Here is a 25017-nt window from a genome sequence, read left to right on the forward strand (position 1 = left end):
TAATTAAAGGCACAATAGCACTGGAAAATTTGTCAATTCACACTAGACAGGCTGGCAGTGTAATTCCATTTAATATACAAATCAGGCCTGAAAAAGGTGGGAGGACAATATTGAAAACACTGGAATGCAATGGACTGGCGATGATGTAATCTGGATTCTCTGGAAAAAGAGAGTGAACAAAAAGCAGAAATGGCTGGTGCAGAGGGGCGGTGCCCTCCTGACAGTGATGGCAGCTGTCCAGGCTGACAAAAAGCTCACTTGCTAGTATGTCCGTCTGGAACACCAGTGGCAAACCCAGCTTTGCACCACAGATGAAAAACCAGGTGCAACCTCTTGTTGAATTAAGGTCTTGTGTGAAGCTCTGATTTGCTCTAGCTGTTGACTCATTTTCATTAGCTTGCAAAGTCACTGGGTTATATGGTGCTCAACACTGATCCTGCAGGAATGAATTGTAAGTGCCTTTGTAGAGGAGAAAGACCTCAACAAAGGACAAACTGACCATGCCTTTTGAAAAAAGGGATGGGTAATCAGGTTACAGAGTGGGACTGGAAAGGAGATCTGCTTAAGCACTGTTTCTCCACTTGCTCAAAGAAGCAGCGTTGGCAGGTGTACCTATGGTGAGATGGCTTATTTTTCTTTCTGTGTTCTAGGGCTGCCTTCCCTATGACCCATTCTAAGAGGTCTGCAATCACAACACAGTACACCCATCTCAATTTCTTTTCCCAGGCCTGGACCCACCTCTTGGTAGCACTCACCAGCTGGTGGTCATTAACTACGATGAGTTCAATGAATTTGGTCTCGCTGTGGACGGTCCGGTGACTTCGGTGAACCTAGGTTATAATAATAATAAATTTTATTTATACCCTGCCCAAGACCGGGCTCAGGGCGGCTAACATCAGGTATAAAAACAATTGATTAAAACATAACTTAAAAACAGGATTAAAATACAACTTAAAATGCAGCCACATTTCAGTGGAAGCCCAGATCAAAAACTTTGGGGGGAGAAAACGTCAAATCTTCACCAAGGCCAACTATCCAGACTGGTCCTATGTGGGCCAGAAAAAAGCCAGGGAAGTCCCCAATTAGGGGTTCCATCACAGAAGGAAAAGGAAAGAGGAGGAGGGGATCAGGCTGATTCCAAGCCAAAGGCCAGGCGGAACAACTCTGTCTTAGAGGCCCTGTGGTAGGGTGGAGAAAAGAATGAAAGGTCAAGTAGGTACTACTTGGGCCTCTTAGAACTGCCTTGCTCCCCCCACCAACAGACATAGATTTTATATGCAACCCAACCCTTCCTCCCATGCCCACTCACCCCTTCTCTCAAAAATTATGTATTGAGGACACTCATAATAGGAGATCTGAATGCACTGTGCAAACGAAACACTCTCCATAGTATATTTTGAAATGCCATCATAATATTTTGCTAGATCACTCAAAGTAGGTCCCAACTGCATCTTAGCTTTTGCATAATACTTTCCACAGCTTGCTTTTCAATGGCAGCTATGCCAAAGTGACACTCACTCTTTTTTGACAGCGGTTAATGGCCATCCTAAAGGAACACAGTTTCCAAGGTAGGAGAAACAGCATTTTCCCAGATCCGTAATAAAGCTGGGGAAAGTATGATAGTGTTGCAACACAAGGCTATCATTGGTAGTGGTGACAGTAGAGAGGACTGTGTGCCACTGAGGACAAACCAACACAGAGATTCCATCCCCCCCCCAATAAATTGTGTAGAAAGAACACAGGAAGTGTCTCCCTGAATCAGATTAGTGGTTGGTCTAATCTGACACTGCCTACCCTGAGTGGCAGCAAATTTCCAGAATTTCAGGCAGGGCTTTTCCCCAGCCCTCCTTGGAAATGTCAGGAACTGAACCCAGGACCTTCTGCGTGCAAAGCATGAGACCTCCCATTGGCCCACAGCTCTAAGGTGCATGGATTCCCTTGATCCCGAACCTCCTGCACTTCCGCAGAGTTGGCTGGCTGAGAAGTAAACCTACCTGCCGCCGGCGTCGCAATTTAGGGAGCCCAGATGGAATGTAGTAGTTCAGTTCAGCAAATAAACACCCTGGGTAGGGGGCAAGAGCGGGTACACATCAGATTTTGAGGGGGAGGAAAGGGGCATGACTGGAGAGAGAGAAAGGAAACAGCTGCTTAATTCCTAAGAAGCAGGCTGCTAGGCCTCAAGCCTGCCTGGAAGTTGTCGTCCGTCCCCCCCCCCCCCCCCGAATCAAAAGCATAATATTAGACCCAGGACTCTAGGACTCATTCATGAGTTATTGGTGTGCAGGGAAGGGGTGAGGAAACTTTTCCAGCCCAAATATCACATTACCTTGTGGGGTGCCATTGAGGCTCCCAGCCCCTCCCTCCCTCTCTCTCTCTCTCTCTCTCTCTCTCTCTCTCTCTCTCTCTGTGTGTGTGTGTGTGTGTGTGTGTACCCAAATGCACATGGGGAAGGTGCCAAACTGGGTCTTTCAATCGGGTAAATTAAAGCCTAGTTTTGCCCCTGGGTAATCTTCCAAGAGCCACATACTAATGGTCAATGGTATCTACACCTCCTCCTGAGCAAGCAAGTGGCATTATCACAGTTCAGTGATACATTCCAGCCAGGCAAAAGCACAATGAGTTTGTGGCCTGTGGGGGTAGCTCAAAGGCAGGGGCAAAACTAGGCTTTATTTCATCTAGCAAAAAGACCCAGTTTGGTACCCCCCGACACACACACACACATTTGCGTACACACAGGCGGGAGCCTCAATGGTGCCTCTCTGAAGGCTTCACAATGTAGGGGAACAGTTAGGATCACCCCAAAAACACTAAAACTGTTCATGAATACCCCCCCCCCCAGCCAGGCCTCGCCTCAAGCATTAAAACTGCATTTCCTCTAAGACAAAAGGCATTAGCTAAGCATCAGAAACATTTCGCTCTGCTGTAAAAAAGGTAGCTGAATAGAACAATGCTTTCTTCATTTCTCAGGCTAGTTGGCCTTGTTAACCAGATTGCAACTTTTCCTTCCGGGTACTGTGCCACTAGAGCAAGAGAAAAGTAATAGGCTGAACCACTCTCATTCCCCTTTCCTGGTAAGGGTGCCAAGAGTCCCAATAGTCCCAAGACAGCTTTCTGTTCATGCTCAGAGGAACTCATGGGCAGGACTCCTGAGGGAGGAGAAAGGGGGAGGGAACTCTGTGCAAATGACTGTGAACCAGTGCGTGCTTTTTGTGAACTATCACACTTGCTCCTTCTACCAGTTCATGGATGGTAGAAATAAAAGCCTTTTCTCCAAAACTTTTTTTTTTTATATATAAATATTTATTAAGGTTTTTTGTGAAAGAAAAACATAAGTGATAAACAACATTGCTTATATCATAACAAAATTTCATAACTTGTTTAGACTTCCTCACGTCTCCTGCTCCCACTTACATTGTTGAAAAGTTTTTTCAAGCAAATTATCATCTTGTTTACAATCTTATATCCACTCATTTAAATATAATCTAATAGTTCTCCCAAAGGGTTTGTCTTTTCCTTAATCTCACTTATCATCAAATTCCAGTCTAATTTAGTGGTGGCCAATTATTTATGATCAAGCATCCTTCTTAACATTCAATCAAATTACAATATTTTTGTAAATAAATCTTAAATTTCTTCCAATCTTCTTCAATCCTTTCTTCTCCCAGGTCTCGAATTCTGCCAGTCATCTCCGCCAGTTGCATATAGTCCATCAGCTGCATCTGCCATTCTTCCAGTGTGGGTAGATCTTGACTTTTCTCCAAAACTATTCCTTGAGTGTCTGTTGACTCCCACTTCCCTTTCCCGGGCGCAATATTTTTCCCACCCAAGGGCAAAGCCTCATAAGGCTACAACCCGAGGCAAAAATCCTGGCTAGCCCCCCACCCCACCCCAAGCCTTGGAAGTTCTCTACCCCTAGAATCAGACGTAAGTGTGCTTTTAACCCCGTCTTCAAAATTACATCTTTCAACCAGCATGTGCTCCATGCTGCTATTTATAAAGAAAGCCTGATGTGCTCAATGGTTGTGCTTCCATGCAGTGAGGATAGTCATATGTGCAGCAGTCCCAACAGCACAGAGCCCCTACAACACAGGCAGGAGTGCACATGTTAGGCTCTGTTTGCAGATGACTCCATGCAACAGGTAGTTCTTGAAAGGTGACAACACAGTGTCACGGGTTAGGCTAAACCTATGACCCCACTCCATACTTTTCACACACCTTACACACAAGTAGCAAGTGAATCAACCCTTTGACACCACTTTAACTGGCATGGCTTCCCCGGAAGAGTTCTGGGACATGCCTTAGAAGGAAGAAACCATCTGATCAGTTGCCACCCAGAAGCCATGCTATCATGCAATCCAGCCTTACAAGGGCTCCCATGGCATACTGGGAGTAAATACAAAAGAAGCATGGTAGTTGAGCTAAGAAGGAGGAAAGGTGACTGGTTAAGAGTCGGCAAAAACCTTTGTTTTAGAAATCTGATTTTGGAATCTTTGCAATGTGGCTGAGTTTTCCAGAGAGGAGTCTGCCAGGAGGGCCTAAGCTTGAATCACTCTTTATTGACGACTCTGACCGTTAGATTTGCAAGAACTAGAAGTGGCAGATGGGCAGGCAAAATAATATAGACAGGGCATTCTAAGAGTACAAATACCGTTGGACATACAGTATGGGATTATTGCAAGTACAGAACTATTCTTCTGATACCTGCCTTTAAAGAATCCTGGCATAAGCTGCTCAAGGAAAGAGCAGTCTGAGAAAGAAGCCTCTGGAAGCTGACACCTCAGGCATCTGTTGAAGTGGACTCCTGCCTCCCCAAGTTTATGCCATAATGAATTGGTTGGTTTTTAAGGCGCAAGAAGACTCCCTGGTGTGTCTGTTGCAAGCGACTAAACACAGTTTTCCCTCTGGAAATTGTTTTAAGTGGAGCTGTCTCTTTACCAACTGTTCAAGAGCACACTGCAAGTTCGGAGCCTGAAGCAGTTTTTAGGCTCCAGATTGCACTCTCAAGCACGCTGCAGATTGGCTGACCTACTACTCGGAGGGTAAGAGCATCTATAGGCTATTGAACCACCATCTGGATTGCTGCAGCTGCTCACGCCAGGCCATGTTTTTCCCCCAAGAATTGAAATTATGAGAGGTGAGGGCTGGCGAGACAGACCTTCTGCCCTTGGCAGACTGACTGGCACTATAATAGGGGCGGGAGGAGGGGTTGTAGAGCTTCACAATTCTAACCATTTCATTACATGTAACTTAGGCTTCCAATAAACTTAGCTTCATTTTTTATTCTAATTTTTACAACTCCATTAATGAACTTTTTACAGGCAGTGCATAAAGTTGCAGTAGCTTTTGGTGCATCCAGTACATCCAGTCCTTCAATTGGCAGACTTATAAATTAACTCACAGGATCAGGCCTATTTCAGAACACTGAATTCTGTTCAGTGACAAAAAAGAGAACTGAACTCGTTGCGCTTGGAAGCCAGAGATCGCACCAACACTCTGTTTTTGGCTTTTCACCTATAAAATGACAACACTGCATCCTGTTGATCTCTGGAGGGGATAGGGAATTCCCTGGAATACCCTTACAGAAGCGACACAGGTGGTGCTGTGGTCTAAACCACTGAGCCTCTTGGGCTTGCCGACCAGAAGGTCGGTGGTTCGAATCCCTGCGATGGGGTGAGCTCCCGTTGGTCTGTCCCAGCTCCTGCCAACCTAGCAGTTCAAAAGCACGCCCCCCCCCCAAAAGTGCAAGTAGATAAATAGGTACCACTGTGGCTGGAAGGTAAATGGCATTTCCATGCGCTGCTCTAATTTCAGTGTTCTGTTGTGTCAGAAGTGGCTTAGTCCTGCTGGCCACATGACCCGGAAAAGCTGTCTGCCGACAAACCCCGGCTCCCTCGGCCTGTAAAGTGAGATCAGCGCCGCAACCCCAGTGTTATCTACGACTGGACTTAACTGTCAGGTGTCCTTTACCCTTACAGAGCCATCCAAATGATAGGAATTCTGCCTTTCTGTGGGCAAAATCTGACGGCGCAAAACCAGCTGCATCCAAACTTTGCCAGCAGAAAGCACCTGAGCCCAGTGAAGGCTACAACACAAGCCTATGGTGCCCATAGTGTTGCTGCCAACAACCACTCCCAACACTCTGCCCACCAGGCAATCCGCCGACACATGTGCACAGCAAGCGCAGCCAAGCATGACTCTGTAAACAAAAGCACGTGCTCACACCAGCATCCCAAGCACATGGCAACTGCAATTGCCACCCACACGATCCTGTACACACACCACAGCCATGCCAACAAACCCCAGCGATGCATATGCACAGGGCAATGCCTGGTCCGTTGCCTTCAATCTGCAGATCCCAGGACAAAAGTGGTGGCTGACTGTGGCTGACAATTGACACAGAGGGACGTGCCTCCCCATTTTCCAGGAAGCAGAGATGATCCCATCGTATGGCTTGGACGCCTCCCGCACAGCATGACTGGGCTACCATGCAAGGCTGCAAGACCCAGGTGGGCAGGGCTGGGTGCCAAGGCCAGTGTCTCTGATGGTGCTGGACATTTCCTGCAGCATCATTTGCAGTCTGGCATTATAGGTTTGGCACCTGATAGCTTTGCCAGGTGTCTATGGTACCAGAATACCCGTGAGGGCGTATGTATCTTCAGCCTCTCAGGCCCAGCAGTTTCCAAGTATGGTGAGGTGCTGATAAGCATTTGCTAGTAATGCATGGACTCTCAGCCCCCTGAAGAGAACTATAGTTCTCAAAGGCAATAGTAGTTTAAAGCTGTATTCTAGACATGCCCCAAAATTACAGGGTGTGTTATAGATCCTGCAATTATATCTTAAGAATTACCGAAAGTACATTCCAAACCAGGAAAAAGGATAGTAATAGAAAGGACCGTTGTTTATTCCAGCAGTAAAAGTACTTCTCTTCTGTACTATCCGCACTGCTTACTCACTGTGGAGCAAATGACTCCTGTTCACCTTTTTTGTCTGCACTTATTAAGATGAAGTACTTTATGGCTGAAGAGACTGCGGGAGTGAATTCCTGCTTCTTAGGAAACAGGTGCAAAATGTGGCTTGAAAGCAAGGAAACTATTGTACCAGTGTGTTAAAATCACACATACCTGGTCCAGTTACAAAACCAGGAGGCTTATATGTCAAGAATATATTACAATTGAAAACAATATTTCTACATGTGCTGCTGCTACTACACAGCTTTACTTATTAATGGGAAATAATAATCACGGATGTTCTTAAAATGGACAATGACAAATTTCTCCTCCCACCACCCTGCACATGGATAGAGTCTGAAATAGCATCTCTGCTCAGAAGTAAGAGGGTACTCTGTACATGCTCAGAGGTGCCTTTTTTCTTGCAGCAATAGAAAACAGATCCAGCCAATTAGCAACATCAGTTTTATAATTTATTAAGACCATTATAACTACCTGAATAATTTTTTTATTTTTTTTGGAAATGAACACATTAGGACCCCAACCTAAAATAAGCACTGGGACCAATAGTATAAAAGAAATAGATGTGAATTAAAACATTCAAAATAATCCAGAAATTAGGATTTCCACAGATTTGAAATCTGAGAAATATTTTCTTCTTATAATAATAATAATCTAAACATAGGAATACCTAAAAGAAAAAGCATGCCATATTTCAAAATATGAAACATTGAGTGCATGTCCCATATTGTAAACATTTTATACAGTCATACCTTGGTTCTCGAACAGAATATGTTCCGGGATTTCGTTCAACTCCCGGAGCCATTCGAAAACCAAGGCGCGGCTTCTGGTTGGCTGCAGAAAAGTCCTGCAGCCAATTGGAAGACACGGAAGCTGCACTGGACGTTCGGCTTCTGAAAATCGTTCAAAAACCAGAATACTGACTTCCAGGTTTCGATCGTTCGGGAGCCGATTTGTTTGAGAGCCAGGGTGTTTGAGATCCAAGGTACAACTGTAATGTTAATGTACTTCCTCTTGGGAATACGTGGGAGACTGGAAGATTATTCACATGCAAAGCTTGGAAATTTGCTCCAGCCCCTAAAGAACAAAAGTACACAAAGTCCTTTCGGAGGATAGTCAAGTTTACCTGGTTCCGTGCAGCCCTGAGCAGTGCGAGGTACAGGTGTCTTGTAGATCAGATGAGGGAGTGGACCCTGCAGTAGGCAACAACAAAAGATAACATTTGCTAATACCCAGGCATCTATCCTTTGAACAGGGGGTTACAGAAATGGTGTCAAGAATTCTCACTCTTTCACTAGCCAAGAGAGCTGGCCTCAAGTTGTACAGCACTACACCAATTCCTGGACTGATTGTATATGTGAATATTGTTGGACCAACAAACTTCTGCATGAAAACTGTATGTGTTATGTACTGAAGTTCTCACCCTGGGCCAGCAGGGGGATACTGTAGATAGTTATGCAAATAAGGGATCGAAAGTGACGTTCAGTGATTGGATAGAAAATTGTTACAGTTACATTGTACTGGAGCTCTATATAAGCAGGCTGACTGAACCCTTCAGTTCAGTTCTGTCCCGGCCTGTGAATAAACAAGAGCTGTTTGAAGAATCGCTGTGTCGTCTGATATGTTCACACACAACTTAACAGTATGAGGTATTTCTGGGCTCAAGCTTTTCTTAGGTTGCACCTTCTGTCAAGAAAGCCCGGTTCCATTGACCCTCCCCAAATCTTACAGTGGTGATAATTTGAACCCTTTAGTTAATTTTTTGCTTCCTTATTTCTTTGAACTGGGCTCATTGCCAGGGTCTGGAACTGATTATACCAGGGTGTACAGCTTTGTAGTTTGAGAATCGGTGAGAAGGAGAAAGGGCTTCTGAGCCTGAGCTGTTCCTCCTGACCGAATAACTGCAAAAGCCCTGTGCAGATGACCCAAATCTTGCTGAGTCAATCTTCACAGGGATTTTGTAGTTATTCAGTAGTGAAGAACAACCCGTTTATGCTCAGATGCCCTTTATTATTGATTCACACTCCCAAATGCCCTGGGGCCGAAAATCAATTTCCAGACCCTGGCAGAGAGTCCTAGTTCAAGTTTGTATTATATTACCATTACTGTGCTTTTTTTATTCCAAGATTTTGCTAACAAACCGCCTGTATTCTATCGGCTTCTCTGCCCCTACCTCTGCTCCACCCAGCTTCTCTGCCCACCCAAACAATCCCTCAAAAAGGGCACACTGAGGTCGAAGGGCATATTGTGCCACTGATGTACCACATGCTGTAGTGGCTGAGGGGTGAGTGTGTGGAGGCTGAGGACTCTCCAAGGAGGGGATGCAAAGACGCAATTGGAATCTCCATCCGTTTGTTGCCATGGCAACAAGAGTGAAAGGAGGCACCCTGGGAAACTCCTTTAGATTCCTTGTGCAAAGAAATGTTTGGGACTAGGCCCAATGCAGGGGGAAAAAATCATGTTTAGAAGATGCCTGGGCACCCACCCCTAAAGATATACCATCAAGATGTAACGCTATAGAAGTATTGATTTCTTTGGAGACAGGTTTTAGGTGGGTACAGATTTTTTTAAGCTTACAGCGGATATTTTTTATCATGCATGCCTCTGCCAAATGCTGGGGGCTTTTCAATTATCTGTTCAGCAAATAAATCTACCGTATGAATTTGCCTCGGAGGGAGAGAGAAATCCATGCTTTGAAATATACAGCCTAATTCACATGCATGTCAAAGATAAACTGAACAATATACATGCACATGAAGAAAAACAGAGGAATCAAAAGAACTGCTTTCAAACACTGGCCATAGGAAGAATCCACCCCTCATGGTTTTTAAACTGGCGTCCTGCTTTGCCACGCCAACCAAGCAAAAAATAAAACACATCTATTATGTTTGTATTTCACCCTTCCTTCAATGCTGTTTGAGGCAGAAACATACGTAGAGTTGTCCCACTGTAGCCTCACAACAACCCCAAGAGGTAGGCTAGGTTGAAAGAGAATGACTGACCAAAGTTCAGCCAGCGAGATCAACAGATGATTGGAAATTTGAATCAAGATCTCAGCGCTGTAAAGCTAACATTCTGTTCCATATACCTCACACTGAGTCTTACTCTGTTATTATGAGCTTCTTCCTAGAACAGGTTTCTAGAGCTTAAAGGGGTTTTTGTTGTTGTTGTTGGAGGGGTGGGCAGTCAGGATAAATAAAATGCAAGCTAATCCATGCACTGTTTCACTCAGCCTTCCTTTCACCTCTGGGCATGAAACCCAAGTGAGGCATCTCTGTGGCAGTGATGGAATTACAGCCTGGTCCAAGACTTACCTCTTGGTGCTCAGGTGAATTGTGAGGCTCCAAAAGGTACGTGGCCTTTCCATCGGAGAAAACGCCGCTGAAGGAGGGGCGCAAAGAAACACAGAGAGGTTAGTCAGTCAGTCGTAGCAATTACACAGGAGAGTACTCACTGCTAGCACCTAGTGAAGCCCATCACACCAGTTTGGAGGCAGGAGGATTTTATGTCCGGAGGCACATACATTACACACCCTTGGGGACTGCCGGGAAAATAATATTCTCAGGTCCTAAGGCGAGCTCTAACTTGACAGTAAAAAGGTAAAAGATAAAGGACCCCTGGACGGTTAAGGCCAGTCAAAGGTAACTATGGGGTTGCGGCACTCATCTCGCTTTCAGGCAGAGGGAGCCGGCGTTTGTCCACAGACAGTTTTCCAGGTCATTTGGCCAGCATGACTAAACTGCTTCAGGCACAACAGCACACCGTGATGGAAACCAGAGCACACGGAAACGCCGTTTACCTTCCTGCCACAGCGGTACCTATTTATCTACTTGCACCAGAGTGCTTTCGAACTGCTAGGTTGGACAGAGCAATGGGAGCTCTCACCCCGTTGCGGGGATTCGAACCACCGACCTTCTGATCAGCAAGCCCAAGAGGCTCAGTGGTTTAGACCATAGTGCTAGAGGTGCTTTGGCTTATTGGGAGGGCCAGTTCAATACGTGTAGCTGTGTGAGGTGGAACAGCAAACTTGCCCTCTTTCAGATCGAGGCTGACCAAGTTATTTTGGCACATGTAGCAGAGAATCCCACTAGCATCACTCTCCAAGAGTAAAAATTACAATCTTAAATGGAACATTTTGCATCCCTTTCCCTTCATGGCATCCGAACACAGCTCCTGGAGGAGGCTGCTTCATTCTACCCAATGACAGGACCGGCCGTGTTTGACAGAAATGGATTCCCCCTTCACTGGTTCGCTTCCCTCCTTCAGAGCTTGCTACTTACTGGAGGCCGTGGCAGGTGGACAGAGCCGCAAAAGAGTTTGCTTCCCCACGGACACCGCCTTGATAGTAACAGTGCTCTCCGGCTCCCTGAAACAGACCATAAAAGGAAAGGATCTCTTTCTCAAGCTTATGTAAATCAGATTAATTTGCCTCTTAACATAGAGCCAGAATCAGTAACTGGGTGCTTCTGGGTCAAACCCAGTCCTCAAGCGGTACCATATGGCCCATGCTTGTCAATCCAGAGACAAGAGGAATATATTTGCTGCAGCAGCAGAATGGTTTGGCTTGGCAGTTCCTCTTGTGCACATGGATGAAGTCTACCATACCCCATACCTCCTTTCAAAGAGGCCCTCCCTTAGCAATAGAGAATATAGACAACAATTCTAGTTTCCAAAAGGGCAGGTGGTATGGCTCAAACCTGCTTAGGAGATGCATTCTTGTTCCCTGACCCAAAACGCACAGGTGTGCCTTGCAGTAACTTGGTAGTGTGTAAAAGGCACTCTGCACACACTCAGAAGCATTGCAGTTTTTTATTCACACATTCCAGGGCTTCTCTGTGGCATCCAAGGCAGGTTTCAGGGCTGAGCTCTGTGAGTTTTTTGAACTGTGGTGAAGTTTTGTCTCTAACCTAATTGTTAAAAACAGTGAGCCCAGAGGAACAAAATTCCACCAAACTCTTCGCAAGTATTTAAAACAGGATATGAGACGGAACAATAAAACCAGCTAATTACCGTATGTAGGTGCCTGAGAAGGAAAACAGAGAAGAGTGGTTTTTGTGAAATAATCCTTACTAGTTCTTTTTCTTCTTCTTGGAATGATATATATGAGAACACATATCCAGGTTTAATGCTTGCTTTGTCTTTTTAGACTGCAGTTCCATACGTGCTTTTACCTATGAGCATAGTGAGACTTATTTCTGAGTCAGCATGCTTAGGAATTTTGCAGTTAAGCTGTTGTACCAGGTTTAAATGGGCTTCCCCTCATACCAATTCCCTAACACCTCCCCTGACACTTTGGAACGATGCAGCTTTTGCTACAAAGAACTGCAAGCTTATTTTTACTTTTTACGGCACCATCAACATACATGGCACTTTCCCTCACCAGTTATCTAGTCATCCCATCAGACTTGGCTGAAAGATCAGCTCCATCAGGCTTCCATTGGCCCCATTTGAATTCCAGCTGATCATTATTTAAGAGAATTACTGAATTTTAAGAATTGGTGACCGGTTTGCTTTCTTCCTCTTCCCTCCTTATATTTTCCTTTTGTGTCATGTCGTTTTGATGACACAAAGAGGGTAGGGACTGTCTTGTTCTTTACGGCTCTGTAAGCTGCTCTGAGAGCCTTTTTGGCTAAGAGCTGGGTAAACATGTTTGAAATAAAGAAATAAAAGTTCAAGGAGTAGCATAGGCAAGATGGTCCCTGTCCTGAGGAACATGCAATAACTAGATGGGATGAGGCAGCAGTCCCTGTCCCATTCACATACAAAGGGTGAGTGGGGGAATCCTATGTTTTACAAACAAGGAGTATGTGGATATATGGAAGCAACCCCCTTCCTCATTTTGCCTTGCCTGTTCTAAGCAGTTTTTTCCTGTAGTTTCCTCCAATAGCAGAAGAAATGAGCCAGGCAGCGGGAAAATTGCTTAAAGCAATGAAATGCAACAAGGCAAGGTGCTCAGTGATGCTAATGCCCCAGTGACTCATAATGTGGCCCTCTTTGTGCTGGCGGTAAGAAAGATTAAGAAGAAAAATCTGGATAAAATTGCAAGGGAGACTCAGAGGTCTAAAAAGAAAAATACTGTATGATGTGTGGAGACCCCCAATTTACGTGTGTGCCTGCATTTTATGATTCTGATGGTTTAGGCAGAGGTTCTGTTTTTATATATGGATATATAGATTTGTTATAGCTATTTCTCTCTTTGATAGTGTTTGTATGGTTTTGTCATGGCCTTTGGCTAGTAGAATAAATGGTTTTTCCCCCAATTTTTTTTATTGATTTTCATGTTTATCACATAAAAAAGAAAAAAGAAAAACATTACAAAAACACACAACAACAAAAATTCTATGATTCCATGAAATGACAAGGAAACAGCAAATGGGGGGAGGCAAGAGCAACTGGGGTGGCTATGTACAAATGCAGTTTGCACACAGATAGGGGCCTAATAGATAAGGGAGTTATCAGAGGCTCGGAGGCTGGATTTGAAAGGGTGCAAGAGAAATAATACTAATATAATAATAAATTTTTATTTATACCCCGCCCTCCCCAGCCAGAGCCGGGCTTAGGGTGGCTAACACCAGTAAAGTTACAATAAAAACATAATGGGGAGGGGAACCAATTTAAAATACAGGTTAAAAATACAATTTAAAATGCAGCCTCATTTTAATAGTAGCCCATAGATCAAAACCAGAAGGGGAGGGAAACATAAGGGTCAGACTGAGTCCAAACCAAAGACCAGGCGGAACAGCTCTCTCTTGCAGACCCTGTGGAAAGATGTCAAGTCCTGCAGGGCCCTAGTTTCTTGTGACAGAGCGTTCCACCAAGTCGGGGCCAGTACTGAAAAGGCCCTGGCCCTAGTTGAGACAGGCGGTACCACATAGGTAGTCTGGGAAGAGAGCTTCAGCCATAAAGGGAGGCAAGAAATACTTGGCTGGGTCCACCATCCCATTTATACTCAGGGCTCTCCCACTGTTGGTTTGGGAAGTGATGTACACACATCCAGAGCTATCGTGTGCTTTCTTATGAAATACAGTAATGAGATTTGATGCATCTCCCCCCGCAAATCAGCTTCCATCCAAACTGAGAAAAAGAACCACCTAGCTGCGTTTCAAGATGGTGGTGTCTACACTGCCTAAGTTTAAGAGAGTAAATGTTCTTCAGGATGCAGAGGCAGTGGCCAGGGACATGTTGGGCCGAAAGATAGGACCCAGGAAGGACAATGGGCACTTTAAAGGGCAAGACAAGGAGCTAGTGTTGAATATTGATGATGATGATGATGGTGATATTTATGCCCTGCCCATCTGGCTGGGCATAAATATTATCATTATCATCGTCATCATTAATATTATTGTCCCATAATGGGAAGCTGGTGGTGTTGCAGACTGAACAACAGGAGAAATTGAGCCATTTGGGCACCTGAGTTCTGGATAGTTGAGACTAGAAGGCAATGAAAAAGATGTATACTTATCCACACTTGCCCTTTGCACTTTCCTTTTGTGGCACAGGTCCGCACTTCAAAGCTCTGTGCTCCTTTTCCCCACCCTGGAGCTTTCCCAGCAAAAAACCTGGCTCTTTAAAGCTGAAGATTCAGCAGTGAAGAGCAGGTTTTCATGGGGAAAGCTCCAAAACAAAACAGCACTTGGACATTGAGCTTTAAATCATGGACAGTGCCTGGAAAGTGTGGAGGAAAGTGAAGTGTGGATATGCCCAAAGAGAGACAGTTGCAGACGTCCACGTGAGAAGTAACCAGAGGAGCATGCAAACCAGGGCTAGAATGGATGGGAACGAGGGCAAGGGTAGGTTTACGCCATGCTCTGCAAGGAGAATCAGTGTGACTTGGTGATAAAAGGAACGTGAGGTTCAAAGGAGAAGTCAAAAATAAAGGCAAGGTAGTGAGCAATGTTATCAAACAGATACAGGCAGCAATTAAGAACAATGGAATGTGGGACACTGCCAGCAGTCACGGCCAGCCCACCCATGAGGCAAGGTGAGGTGACTGCTTCGGGGGGCAGGATCCACAGGGGCAAAAGAGCTAACCTCCAAGGACTGCATTGCTGCCTGCTCCTGCTGCTGCAGTGGCAGCAACAGCTACAGCGCACTCCTTGGTGGTTCTCTGTGAACAGGAGGCACTCCTGGTCTTCTCCCATCTCTATGGAGGAAATGGTGTGATTCAGAGCAGGTCCTTTTCCCCACTGCTACAGACTTTGATTCCCACTTCAGCCAACAGATACGGTTGATACGATTCCCCACCTTGTTCCCAATGTACCGAATTTTTTGCTCTATACGACTCACTTTTTCCCTCCTAAAAAGTAAGGGGAAATGTGTGTGTGCGTCTTATGGAGCGAATGCAGGCTGCGCAGCTATCCCAGAAGCCAGAACAGCAAGAGGGGTCGCTGCTTTCACTGCGCAGCGATCCCTCTTGCTGTTCTGGCTTCTGAGATCCAGAATACAATGGTACCTTGCAAGACGAAAAGAATCCGTTCCGCGATTCTCTTCGTCTAGCGGTTTTTTCGTCTTGCGAAGCAAGCCCATTGACAGCTTAGCGGATTAGCGCTACAGCGGTCTAGCGGCTTCTAGCGATCAGCTGTTAAGCGGCTTAGCGGCTTAGGAAAAGGGGGGAAAAGCGGGGGGGAACCCGCGGGGACTCGCAAGATTTTTTCGTCTTGCGAAGCAACCCCATAGGGAAATTCGTTTTGCGAAGCGCCTCCAAAACAGAAAACCCTTTCGTCTAGCGGGTTTTCCGTCTTGCGAGGCGTTCGTCTTGCGGGGCACCACTGTATTTTTTTTCTTGCTTTCTTCCTCCAAAAACTAGGTGTGTCTTGTGGGTCTGGTGTGTCTTATAGAGCGAAAAATATGGTATATCTTCCCTCCCTCCTCGTTCCTGACGCAGATCTTTATTCTGCCCCCCCCCCCCCCCGCCGCCGTTCCTGATGTAGATCTTCACTCACCCCTTCTTCCCTGGCAGGCAGGCAGGCAGGGCACCCTTTGTGGTTCGCCTCAGGTGCCCAAAGGCCTTGGCCCAGCCCTGCTGCCAGTTGCCGGGCAATGGGCACCTTCGCACGTTTTGCGTACACACAATAGGGGATCCATGGTCATGAACTAGCTCACAGACACACCACAGCGGACTACGTTGGGGAAGAGGCCTGCCGTCTTGTTTCCTCGATCGCTCTCCTCCCTTCCCTGAGTCTTGCTATGCACCAGTTCACGTGTGCCCCTGCACAGGCTGGTGCTCAAGGCTGCTGCTGCAGTCTGATAGGCAAGCAAGTGAGCCCCCTCCCACTCCCCCCCCCCAGGTCTATTTATAGAAGGCAGTGTGGTTCAGGTTAGCTCAGCAGGGGGTGGGGGAAGCCAGAGCTCAATGCAAAGAGGGAGAGGGGAGTAAAATGGAAGGGGGGGGGCTCAAAGGATCTGGCTGCCCACTGCTTGTGAGTGTGCATGACCAACCACTTAGCAAACACTTAGCATTATTGATGCTCTACTTGTGAAGCTCTCGTTTGCACCAATCCCTGGCTTGTGCGAGCAGGGCTATTTCTGGAGCTCCCATTCATTCAGCGCCTGCAATCCACCTCACTGCAAAGAACCGAGAGGCCTTTCTCCTCCCCTCCCCTCCACATCCCTCCACATCCCTTTCTCCTCCCCTCCCCTCCACATCCCTCCCGGCAGCTCTTCCATGTCTGAGGGAGGAAGCGGGTGGCGGAAGAGACGGAGAGAGGGACCCACCCTAGGACAACTGCAAACTGTGCAGAGTTGTGATTCCTGTGCAAGAGACTGGCCAGGTTAATTTAAAATAAAAAAAACACTGGGGGCTCAGACTTTCCCAGAAGCCCCATCCTCTAATGCAGAAGCCTAGCTGCCTGGTCTTAGATCCTGAGGTGCTTTGTGATCAGCGACAATGAAAAAGCACTTCATTTACGCTCAGGGAAGGAGGAGCAAATATTCATTCATTTATTAAACTTATTAGTTGCTTGTCACTCAAACAAGCGACTTAGGTTGAAAAACTGCATCTACATAAACACAAACAAAGCCTCTTTAGCTTGTGTCCCCTTACCGTGGTATGGCTGCCGTTTCCATCTTCCCCGAAATGGCGTTCCACGTAATGTGAAGACAGCAGGTGGCTGATGAGAAAAGGGACAAGGGGAGATGCATGAAGAGCATTACAGATACAGCTCAGTTGGTTAGAGCATGGTGCTGATAATGCCATGGTCGCAGGTTCGATTCCTGTATGGGGTAGCTGCATATTCCTGCATTGCAGAGGGTTGGAACACTAGATAATGCACAGATTCCCTTCCAATTCTATATTTCTGTGATATATGGGATCACACACCCACCCTCCTATTTCCCCCACTCCTTTCTTACCAAATCACATGGAATGAATAAACCTAGCTAGACTTTCTGGTAGAGATGGCACACCAAATCCTAGGCCATTTTCCTTGGGTGTTTCTCACTGTGACCATTGTACTGAAGAAGGTGAGGACAGGTGACCCCACCTAGGCCCAAAGTCAAATAATCACCCCAGGCCTCAAAACTGTCCAAAATTCCTTTTGTCTTCTAAAAATCCACAGCTAAAGTTTTCCTCTGTTTTCTCACAAGATGCATAGCAAACCGTTACTTTTATCAGCACGAGAAGGCTTCAAAAAGCTAATGAATAGACTCTGTCAGAGCAGGCCTGAGAACTCTCATTCTAGTTGCAACATCTTGGACATGCTGAACCGCAAGACTCCTCGACCCCCTTGTCTTCTCACCCCCCCCCTTCCCAAAGACAGGAGCTTTCTGTTCATGCTCAGGGGAACTCAAGGCAGGACTTCTGAGGGAGGAGAAAGGGGAGGGAACTGGAAGGGGAATATATACTCTGTGCAAATGACTGTGAACTGGTGCTTGTTTGTGAACTATCACACTTGCTCCTTCTACCAGTTCATGGATGGTGGAAATAAAGCTTTTTCTCTGAAACTATTCCTTGAGTGTCTGTTGACTCCCATTTTCCCTTTCCCGGGCACAATATTTTTTCCCACCCGTGGGCAAAGCCTCACCTTTTTTGCTCAGGGTGGCTGCTAGCATCTCATCCCTACCTGGCAAGTTTTCTGTGCACATGCCCATCATAAGGAAGCTCAATGGCCTGGACGGGGCTCTGGGATGAGCCCGACTGCTCCCAAACCAACATGAATGAGTTTCCATTATCCCTTACTTGGGTGTCAAGAGCCCTGACACCCCATTCATTCCGATGCATCAGCAGCTGGCTCCTCTTGGCTTCTGCCAGCCTAGCCCTTTGAATATGCAGACTTCCCCTGGAAGGCCTAGGCCAGGAGATTCCTCGGAAGAAAAAGGATTTGAATTAATGCAGCTACTGGTAATTGATATTTCCTCTATGGCATGTCTGGTTTGGGCAGTAACAAAATCCTTCTATTATTACAAAATAATTATTATTTCTAGTTTATTTATTTTATTGAAGAGATTTCTTACCTGCACTTCACCATAAAGGCCCAGGGCAGGTAACAACCATATACTTACGTAACATTAAAACCCAATAAAACGGTTTAAAACAAGACAAAGGATGTACATCAATCACAGAGGTGGTCCCACAAAAACGACACAGATCTTAACCATCAAAGGCCAGGGTAAAGAGGTTCATCTTTATACCTAGTCCCACCTTCCACTTAAATGATATTCTGGGCTGCTTACAACAGATTGCAAGAATGCAAATCAAAACAGACACTGACATGCACAACCCCAGCAGCCCCTATTGTCCTGGCCAATTGCAGAGGCCAGAATATGCTTCCCGCCAGTTCTACAGCGTCAAGGCAAATCCCAGCGCTAAGAAAAAGGTTCTGGGACCAGGCTCTGTCATTCTCAGGGCATCTGGGCTCCTGGATGAAAGCACGCATTGGCAAGGGGCGAAACTCAATTACCTGACACATGCGGTTAATCACACCATCTCTGGTTACAGCCCAAGACTCATCGGCCACCTCGTCTTACGGGTAACCTGGTGCCTTGAGCTTAATTTACTTGCAGGATGGCAGGGGAGAGGCAGAAATCCAGATGCCCTATTAAATATTCAAGGGCACTCACCTAATCGCAGCATTCAGACACTGCTGTCTCACCAAAGAGGGTGAAAGAAACTTCCCACAAATATATATACTCATACATATGTGGTGACTACAGTACTGTGGAAAGAAAGATAAACTTCTTCACAGCACTGCGCAGATCATACAGTAGTAAACACAGTCCCAGCACTGTTACACAGTGGGGCTTTGTTTTGTTCTTGTTCTTATCCTGTATTATTTGCTTTTATTTTGTATTTTTCAGCTGTGGACTGCCCTGAGGTCTCCGGATGAAAGGCAGCATACAAATTTAATAAACAAACAAAACTATGCTCTATAAATTAAGACAAACTCATAATATACACAGAGACACATGTCTAGTGTCACAAAATACATGGGCGAGCTCTCAGGTGCACAATCTCACCTTAATTTTTTCGGTCACATTTGCATTTTGCATTCATAAATACATGCACCAACATGATTTATATTCCACCACCCATATCTACACCCATAATCACAAACACAACTTCCAGGAATACCTGCAAAAATACAATTAGGAACAAGCTAGGCCAGAAGATACAACTTCCTGGCAGTTTAGATTTTGCTTCAGAAATCAGGTACTGTTCTGCCGCCCTTACATAGTGTCATGGGTTAGTGGGAGAGCAGGGATCTTCCAGATCCCTGGGTGCCAGGCTTCCCCCTCTAGATTCTTGGGTGCTGGGGTTTAATCAGAGCTTGTTTTTTTGCCAGACAGAGGGGCAAAGGGAGAGGAGGCAAAGGGAGAGGAACACTCTTGGTGTTTGGATTTGATATCCCGCTTTATCACTCCCCTTCAGGAGTCTCAAAGCGGCTCACATTCTCCTTTCCCTTCCTCCCCCACAACAATCACTCTGTGAGGTGAGTGGGGCTGAGAGACTTCAGAGAAGTGTGACTGGCCCAAGGTCACCCAGCAGCTGCATGTGGAGGAGCAGAGATGCGAACCTGGTTCACCAGATTACGAGTCTACTGCTCTTAACCACTACACCACACTGGTTCTGCGCCCACTCCATGGAAGCCTTCAGGTGTAAATGTGTGTAAAATAAACCATATTTCTTAAAGATACTAGTCTCCGCTGCATCTCTTTCCAAAGGAACACAAACCCTGGTTAAGTGCCAAGGTCCCAGGGATTTCTTGCTATCACTCGGCAGAGACTGGGGTGGCCTGTAACAATACCTTCTTTGTGCTTCAGCTACCATCAGGATTCTCCAACATGGAAAGAGAGTTGCACAGAACATTTTTGTCCCTCCATTTCCATTTTCTCCATGGCATAACCAGCCGAGGGATGCAACCCACACCCAGTTTACTCCAAAACAGCCCCCCCAAAAGGAATAGGATAGTGCTGGTGTAAATGTGCAGTAACTTTCCCTCTCATGCAGCAAGCCTCCCATTACAAACTCCCTCATGCATACACAAACAGTAGGACGACTGCACTCCGCACACATATTGCCACACATACCTTGGCACGTCGTGAGGAATACACAATCAGCACACAGATACACTTTCACTGCGGCTCCTATCCTGTCACACTCGGTGGCAGTCATGCGCTAAGAACACAAGCGCACACACAAGCGTTCCCTTACGGCCTTGCACACCACCTCACACGTCGAGAAGTGGCAGCCCCGCTCATGAGACTTCCAGTGCAAAGACAGGCTTGGCATTCTGTACAATCAGAGCTAGTACATTGTTTGTCCCAGGCCCAGTTAAAAAAAAACCCAAAAGCTTGAATTGAGACAATGGTTTTCTGTCCCACTACAGGTGTTCATTAACATAGCAAAGCTTGGATGGTTGCGCTGTCACCAATTACTGTTGTTGAGAAGAGGCAATGTATACACTTATCTTGTATACACTGAAGCTTTCTGTCACACACAGCTCCTATTGCATTTCATAGCTATTTGACTCCACTATTAACTTTTTTTCTCTAGTCCAGGGTTTCCCAAACTTGGGTCTCCTGTTGTTTTTGTACTACAGTTGCCATAATCCCTGACTGCTGGTCTTGTTTGCTAGGAATGATGGGAGTTGTAGTCCAAAAACAGCTGGACACTCAAGTTTGGGAAACCCTAGTCTTGTCCCCATCCATCCATCCATCCATCCATATACATGTCAGCTGTTTCATACATCCGATGAAGTGGGTCAGGTCATTTTATGCCCAAAGAGATTTGTTAGTCTTTAAGGGGCCATAAGACCATAGGGACGCAGGTGGCGCTGTGGGTTAAAGCCTCAGCACCTAGGACTTGCCGATCGAAAGGTCGGCGGTTCGAATCCCTGCGGCGGGGTGCGCTCCCGCTGCTCGGTCCCAGCGCCTGCCAACCTAGCAGTTCGAAAGCACCTCCGGGTGCAAGTAGATAAATAGGGACCGCTTACCAGCGGGAAGGTAAACGGCGTTTCCGTGTGCGGCTCTGGCTTGCCAGAGCAGCGATGTCACGCTGGCCACGTGACCCGGAAGTGTCTCCGGACAGCGCTGGCCCCTGGCCTATAGAGTGAGATGGGCGCACAACCCCAGAGTCTGTCAAGACTGGCCCGTACGGGCAGGGGTACCTTTACCTTTACCTTTTAAGACCATAAAACGAGATGTCCAGATAGACAGAAATCACATCCTCTGTCCCAAGTCATCTGGAAGATTGGAAAACGTTTATTGAATATATGGGAAATAATTATGCACAGCTGAAAATGCTGGCAGCATTAAGATAAATTCAACAGTGTAAACTAGTTTTGATGGATGCAATAATAGAAACTGAATAGTATAGTTTTTGTCAAATATGTAGGGATTTATGATATGTAAAATGAACCATGGAAAGAGAAGAAGGGAAATCACTGATATCTTAAGGATGTAAAATGAGTATTTTAAATTGTAAAATAGAAAATTTAATAAAAATTATATGTAAAAGAAAGAAAGAAAAGTCACGTCATCCACAGGAATCAATTAAAGTCTTAGGTCTATTCCCACAATAAGTTCAGATGCAACTACTGCACTTCTGTAGCTTCCACTCTCTAAGTTCGACTGATGTGTAAAAGGATTAATTTCTAAGCAGAGGTGTAAAGTGACTCTCAGGTACATGGGGTTCAGCTGTAGTTACACAGTGGGGAGAAACAGGCATTTTTCACATGCTAAGAGACACATGTCCAAAGCCTCAGATACCACCATAGTCCAAGAATTACTTTGCATGCTCAGATCTAAGTCAACTTAATCCAACATTCTGTTTTCACATATGGTGGTGGACACCTCTGGAAGCGCACAAAGCAGAGCATGGTGAACAGAACTAATTTTACTGCAGACTGCCCTTGCATCTGCTGCTGGACCATCTGTGGACATGGAAGCACAGTACAATTTTGCTGTGTGGCTAATTGATGGACTTGTCCATTGTGAATCTGATCCTTTTAAAAAGCCATCTCTGATCTAAAGGCCACCATATCTTAAGAGGTCAGAGGTTTTATTGCCATCAAGTGGTACATCATTTTGTTACATGAATAAAATAAGTATCTTCTAGCAGTGAATTCTTCATGGGTTCTCAAAATCTAGTCCACAGATCACAAGTGTGGCGTGTGGCAAGGATGCAGAACAGTTAATTATATCTGTAGGTCCTGAACTTCATTTTTTTTAATGAAAAAGCTGTTTTGATCAGGGCTTTTAAAGAAAACTGTAGAAGACCTTTCTCTCTCCCTTACTTTATTGTGAAGCTGTACATTTCAGCGACTGACTTTGGTTTTAAGCCCTCTCACCATCTGCCTGGAACAAATACATTCATGGCCACAGAACTGACTAGCCATTATTATTATTATTATTATTATTATTATTATTATTATTATTTCACACCCATCTGACTGAGTTTGCCCCAGCCACTCAGGGTGGCTTCCAGCATATACAAAAACATAATAAAACAGTACATTAAACTTCACTATACAGGACCTCGTTCAGATGTCTTCGAAAAGTTGTATAGTTACTTATTTACTTGACATCTGATGGAAGGGTGTTCCACAAAGTGAGAGCCACAACCAAGAAGGCCCCTCTGCCTGATTCCCTGTCACCTCACTTTCTTGCAATGAGGGAACCGCTAGAAGGCCCTCGGAGCTGGACCTCAGTGTCCGGGCTGACCAACAGGGGTGGAGACGCTCCTTCAGGTATACAGGGCCAAAGCCATTTAGGGCTTTAAAGGTCAGCACCAACACTTTGAATTGTGCTCAGAAACGTACTGGGAGCCAATGCAGGTCTCTCAGGACCAGTCACCCGCCGCACGCCCCCTCATACATACAAGGGAACACCCACATCTGAATCTGAAGGAAAGATGTAGAGAATACTTACTGGTTCAACTCAAGGTCCAAGGTGAAGGCTGAGCCAAAGGCATGGACAAGGAAACTCACCTGGGCCAGGTGTATAACCTGATGGAAACAAAAAGAGACCATGTGAGGTCACATTCTTAAGTTCTTCCCTGGCATTTATTTTAAGTGTATCAGTTACACCAGCCTTTCCCAAGCAGCTGTCCTCCAGAAGCTGCCGGACTACAGCTCCCATCATCCTCAACCACTGGCTATGCTGGCTGGAGCTGATGGGAGTTAGAGTCCAGCAACATCCAGAGGGCAAAAGGCTGGGCTAACCAGTACTGACAAGGGTTGTTCTGCAATATTCCTTCAAAACCAAATATATGTAACTACGCTTGATCACATTCATTTCTTCCTTGGGCCAAAAAGGGGTTGTTCCACAACCAAACTGGAAGAAAATTTAGGCATGCTTTTGAGTATATCTAAACTTGCCCTTTCCCACTTCCAATAGTAGAAGAAGTGATTAAAACAAACAAAAAACCTCAGTTCAGAAACAACGGAGAAATGCACAGTATTCTTCCGCCCTCAGTCCCAGGAAGAGACCAGCAGGGCTTAGGATGAGATAATTCACCCTCCCCTCCTTTGTAAAACCCCTCACCTTAAAGTAATGGGCACCTATAGCCAATGCTGGAATTCTGGGCCCACTTCAGTGCACTTCTAATATTCTATTATTACACTTTCCTCCAAGAAAATTAACATGCTCGGGATCATTCCATGGCATCAGAGCAACTCAGCCAACAGCTGAGGATGGGATGCTGGGGGCATTTTCAAGACAAGCAGAAAGTAGGCATACAGTATTTCCAAGTTACCTAATACACTGTACTGAACATCTTTACAAGACAGGTTTGGGCTTCAAAAACTGTTTTCACCTGGATTTGGACTTGGCATTTATGGGGGAAGAGTTGTAGCTCAGTGGTAGAACACATGCTTTCCATGCAAAAGGTCCCAGGTTCATACCCCTGAAGTCTTGCTGAGGATCCAAAACTAGTCACTTCTCCTTTTTTATGTCTTAGCATGTCTGTTAAGACCCCAGTTACAGATAGGTAGCCGTGTTGGTCTGCCATAGTCAAAACAAAAAAAATTCCTTCCAGTAGCACCTTAAAGACCAACTAAGTTAGTTCTTGGTATGAGCTTTCGTGTGCATGCACACTTCTTCTTACATGACAAAGCCATTTTTCACCTTCTCACCCCTTGCTTTTTCCTGTAAGACCTATTGCAGTCGTTAAGAGTCGTCAACAGGCTCATCACAGCTATCTGCCAATCACCCATTCCCACCACCCTTCTGAGTAATACCCCTCCACACCTTCTCACTATATAGAAGGGTCTGGAAACTTCTGTTTCAGTGTATCTGAAGAAGTGTGCATGCACACGAAAGCTCATACCAAGAACTAACTTAGTTGGTCTTTAAGGTGCTACTGGAAGGAATTTTTTTTGTTTTGTTAAGACCCCAGTTTTGGTCACTCAATATATTTTTTCCATATCCTTTCTCCATGTCTTCTCTAAGGCTACAGCTTTTAGTCATGTCCCACCCTGAACCCAATTTCTCCAGATAGGGCTAAGACTCCTGCCTAAAACCTACTGCCAGTTAACGATGGTGATGCTGAGCTAGGTGGACCAGTGGGCTGACTCAGTAGAAGGCAGTTTCTTATGTTCCAATGAAATAATAA

The 25017-nt window shown here is 45.6% G+C and overlaps 1 protein-coding gene across 6 annotated transcripts in view; it reads right to left on the reverse strand.

The window, feature by feature from the left end:
• ADAM11 (ADAM metallopeptidase domain 11) overlaps positions 1 to 25017 on the reverse strand; it is a gene marked incomplete at its 3' end in the record, with an annotated part of 77995 nt that overhangs the window by 35616 nt on the left and 17362 nt on the right. For all 6 annotated transcript variants that reach the window (XR_014557439.1, XM_083709301.1, XM_083709300.1 and 3 more), the window contains 7 exons: positions 23334 to 23410; positions 17011 to 17077; positions 11249 to 11334; positions 10283 to 10349; positions 8095 to 8161; positions 1995 to 2062; positions 756 to 830 (listed from right to left, as the gene is read on the reverse strand). Coding sequence is in view for 5 of the 6 variants with exons in the window: in XM_083709301.1 (XP_083565427.1) it covers positions 756 to 830; positions 1995 to 2062; positions 8095 to 8161; positions 10283 to 10349; positions 11249 to 11334; positions 17011 to 17077; positions 23334 to 23410 (507 nt within the window). The remainder of the gene's footprint in view (positions 1 to 755; positions 831 to 1994; positions 2063 to 8094; positions 8162 to 10282; positions 10350 to 11248; positions 11335 to 17010; positions 17078 to 23333; positions 23411 to 25017) is intronic.

The sequence above is a fragment of the Podarcis gaigeae genome (genome assembly GCF_964106915.1).
Source record: "Podarcis gaigeae genome assembly, chromosome: 13".
In the NCBI taxonomy this organism is placed as follows: domain Eukaryota; kingdom Metazoa; phylum Chordata; class Lepidosauria; order Squamata; family Lacertidae; genus Podarcis; species Podarcis gaigeae.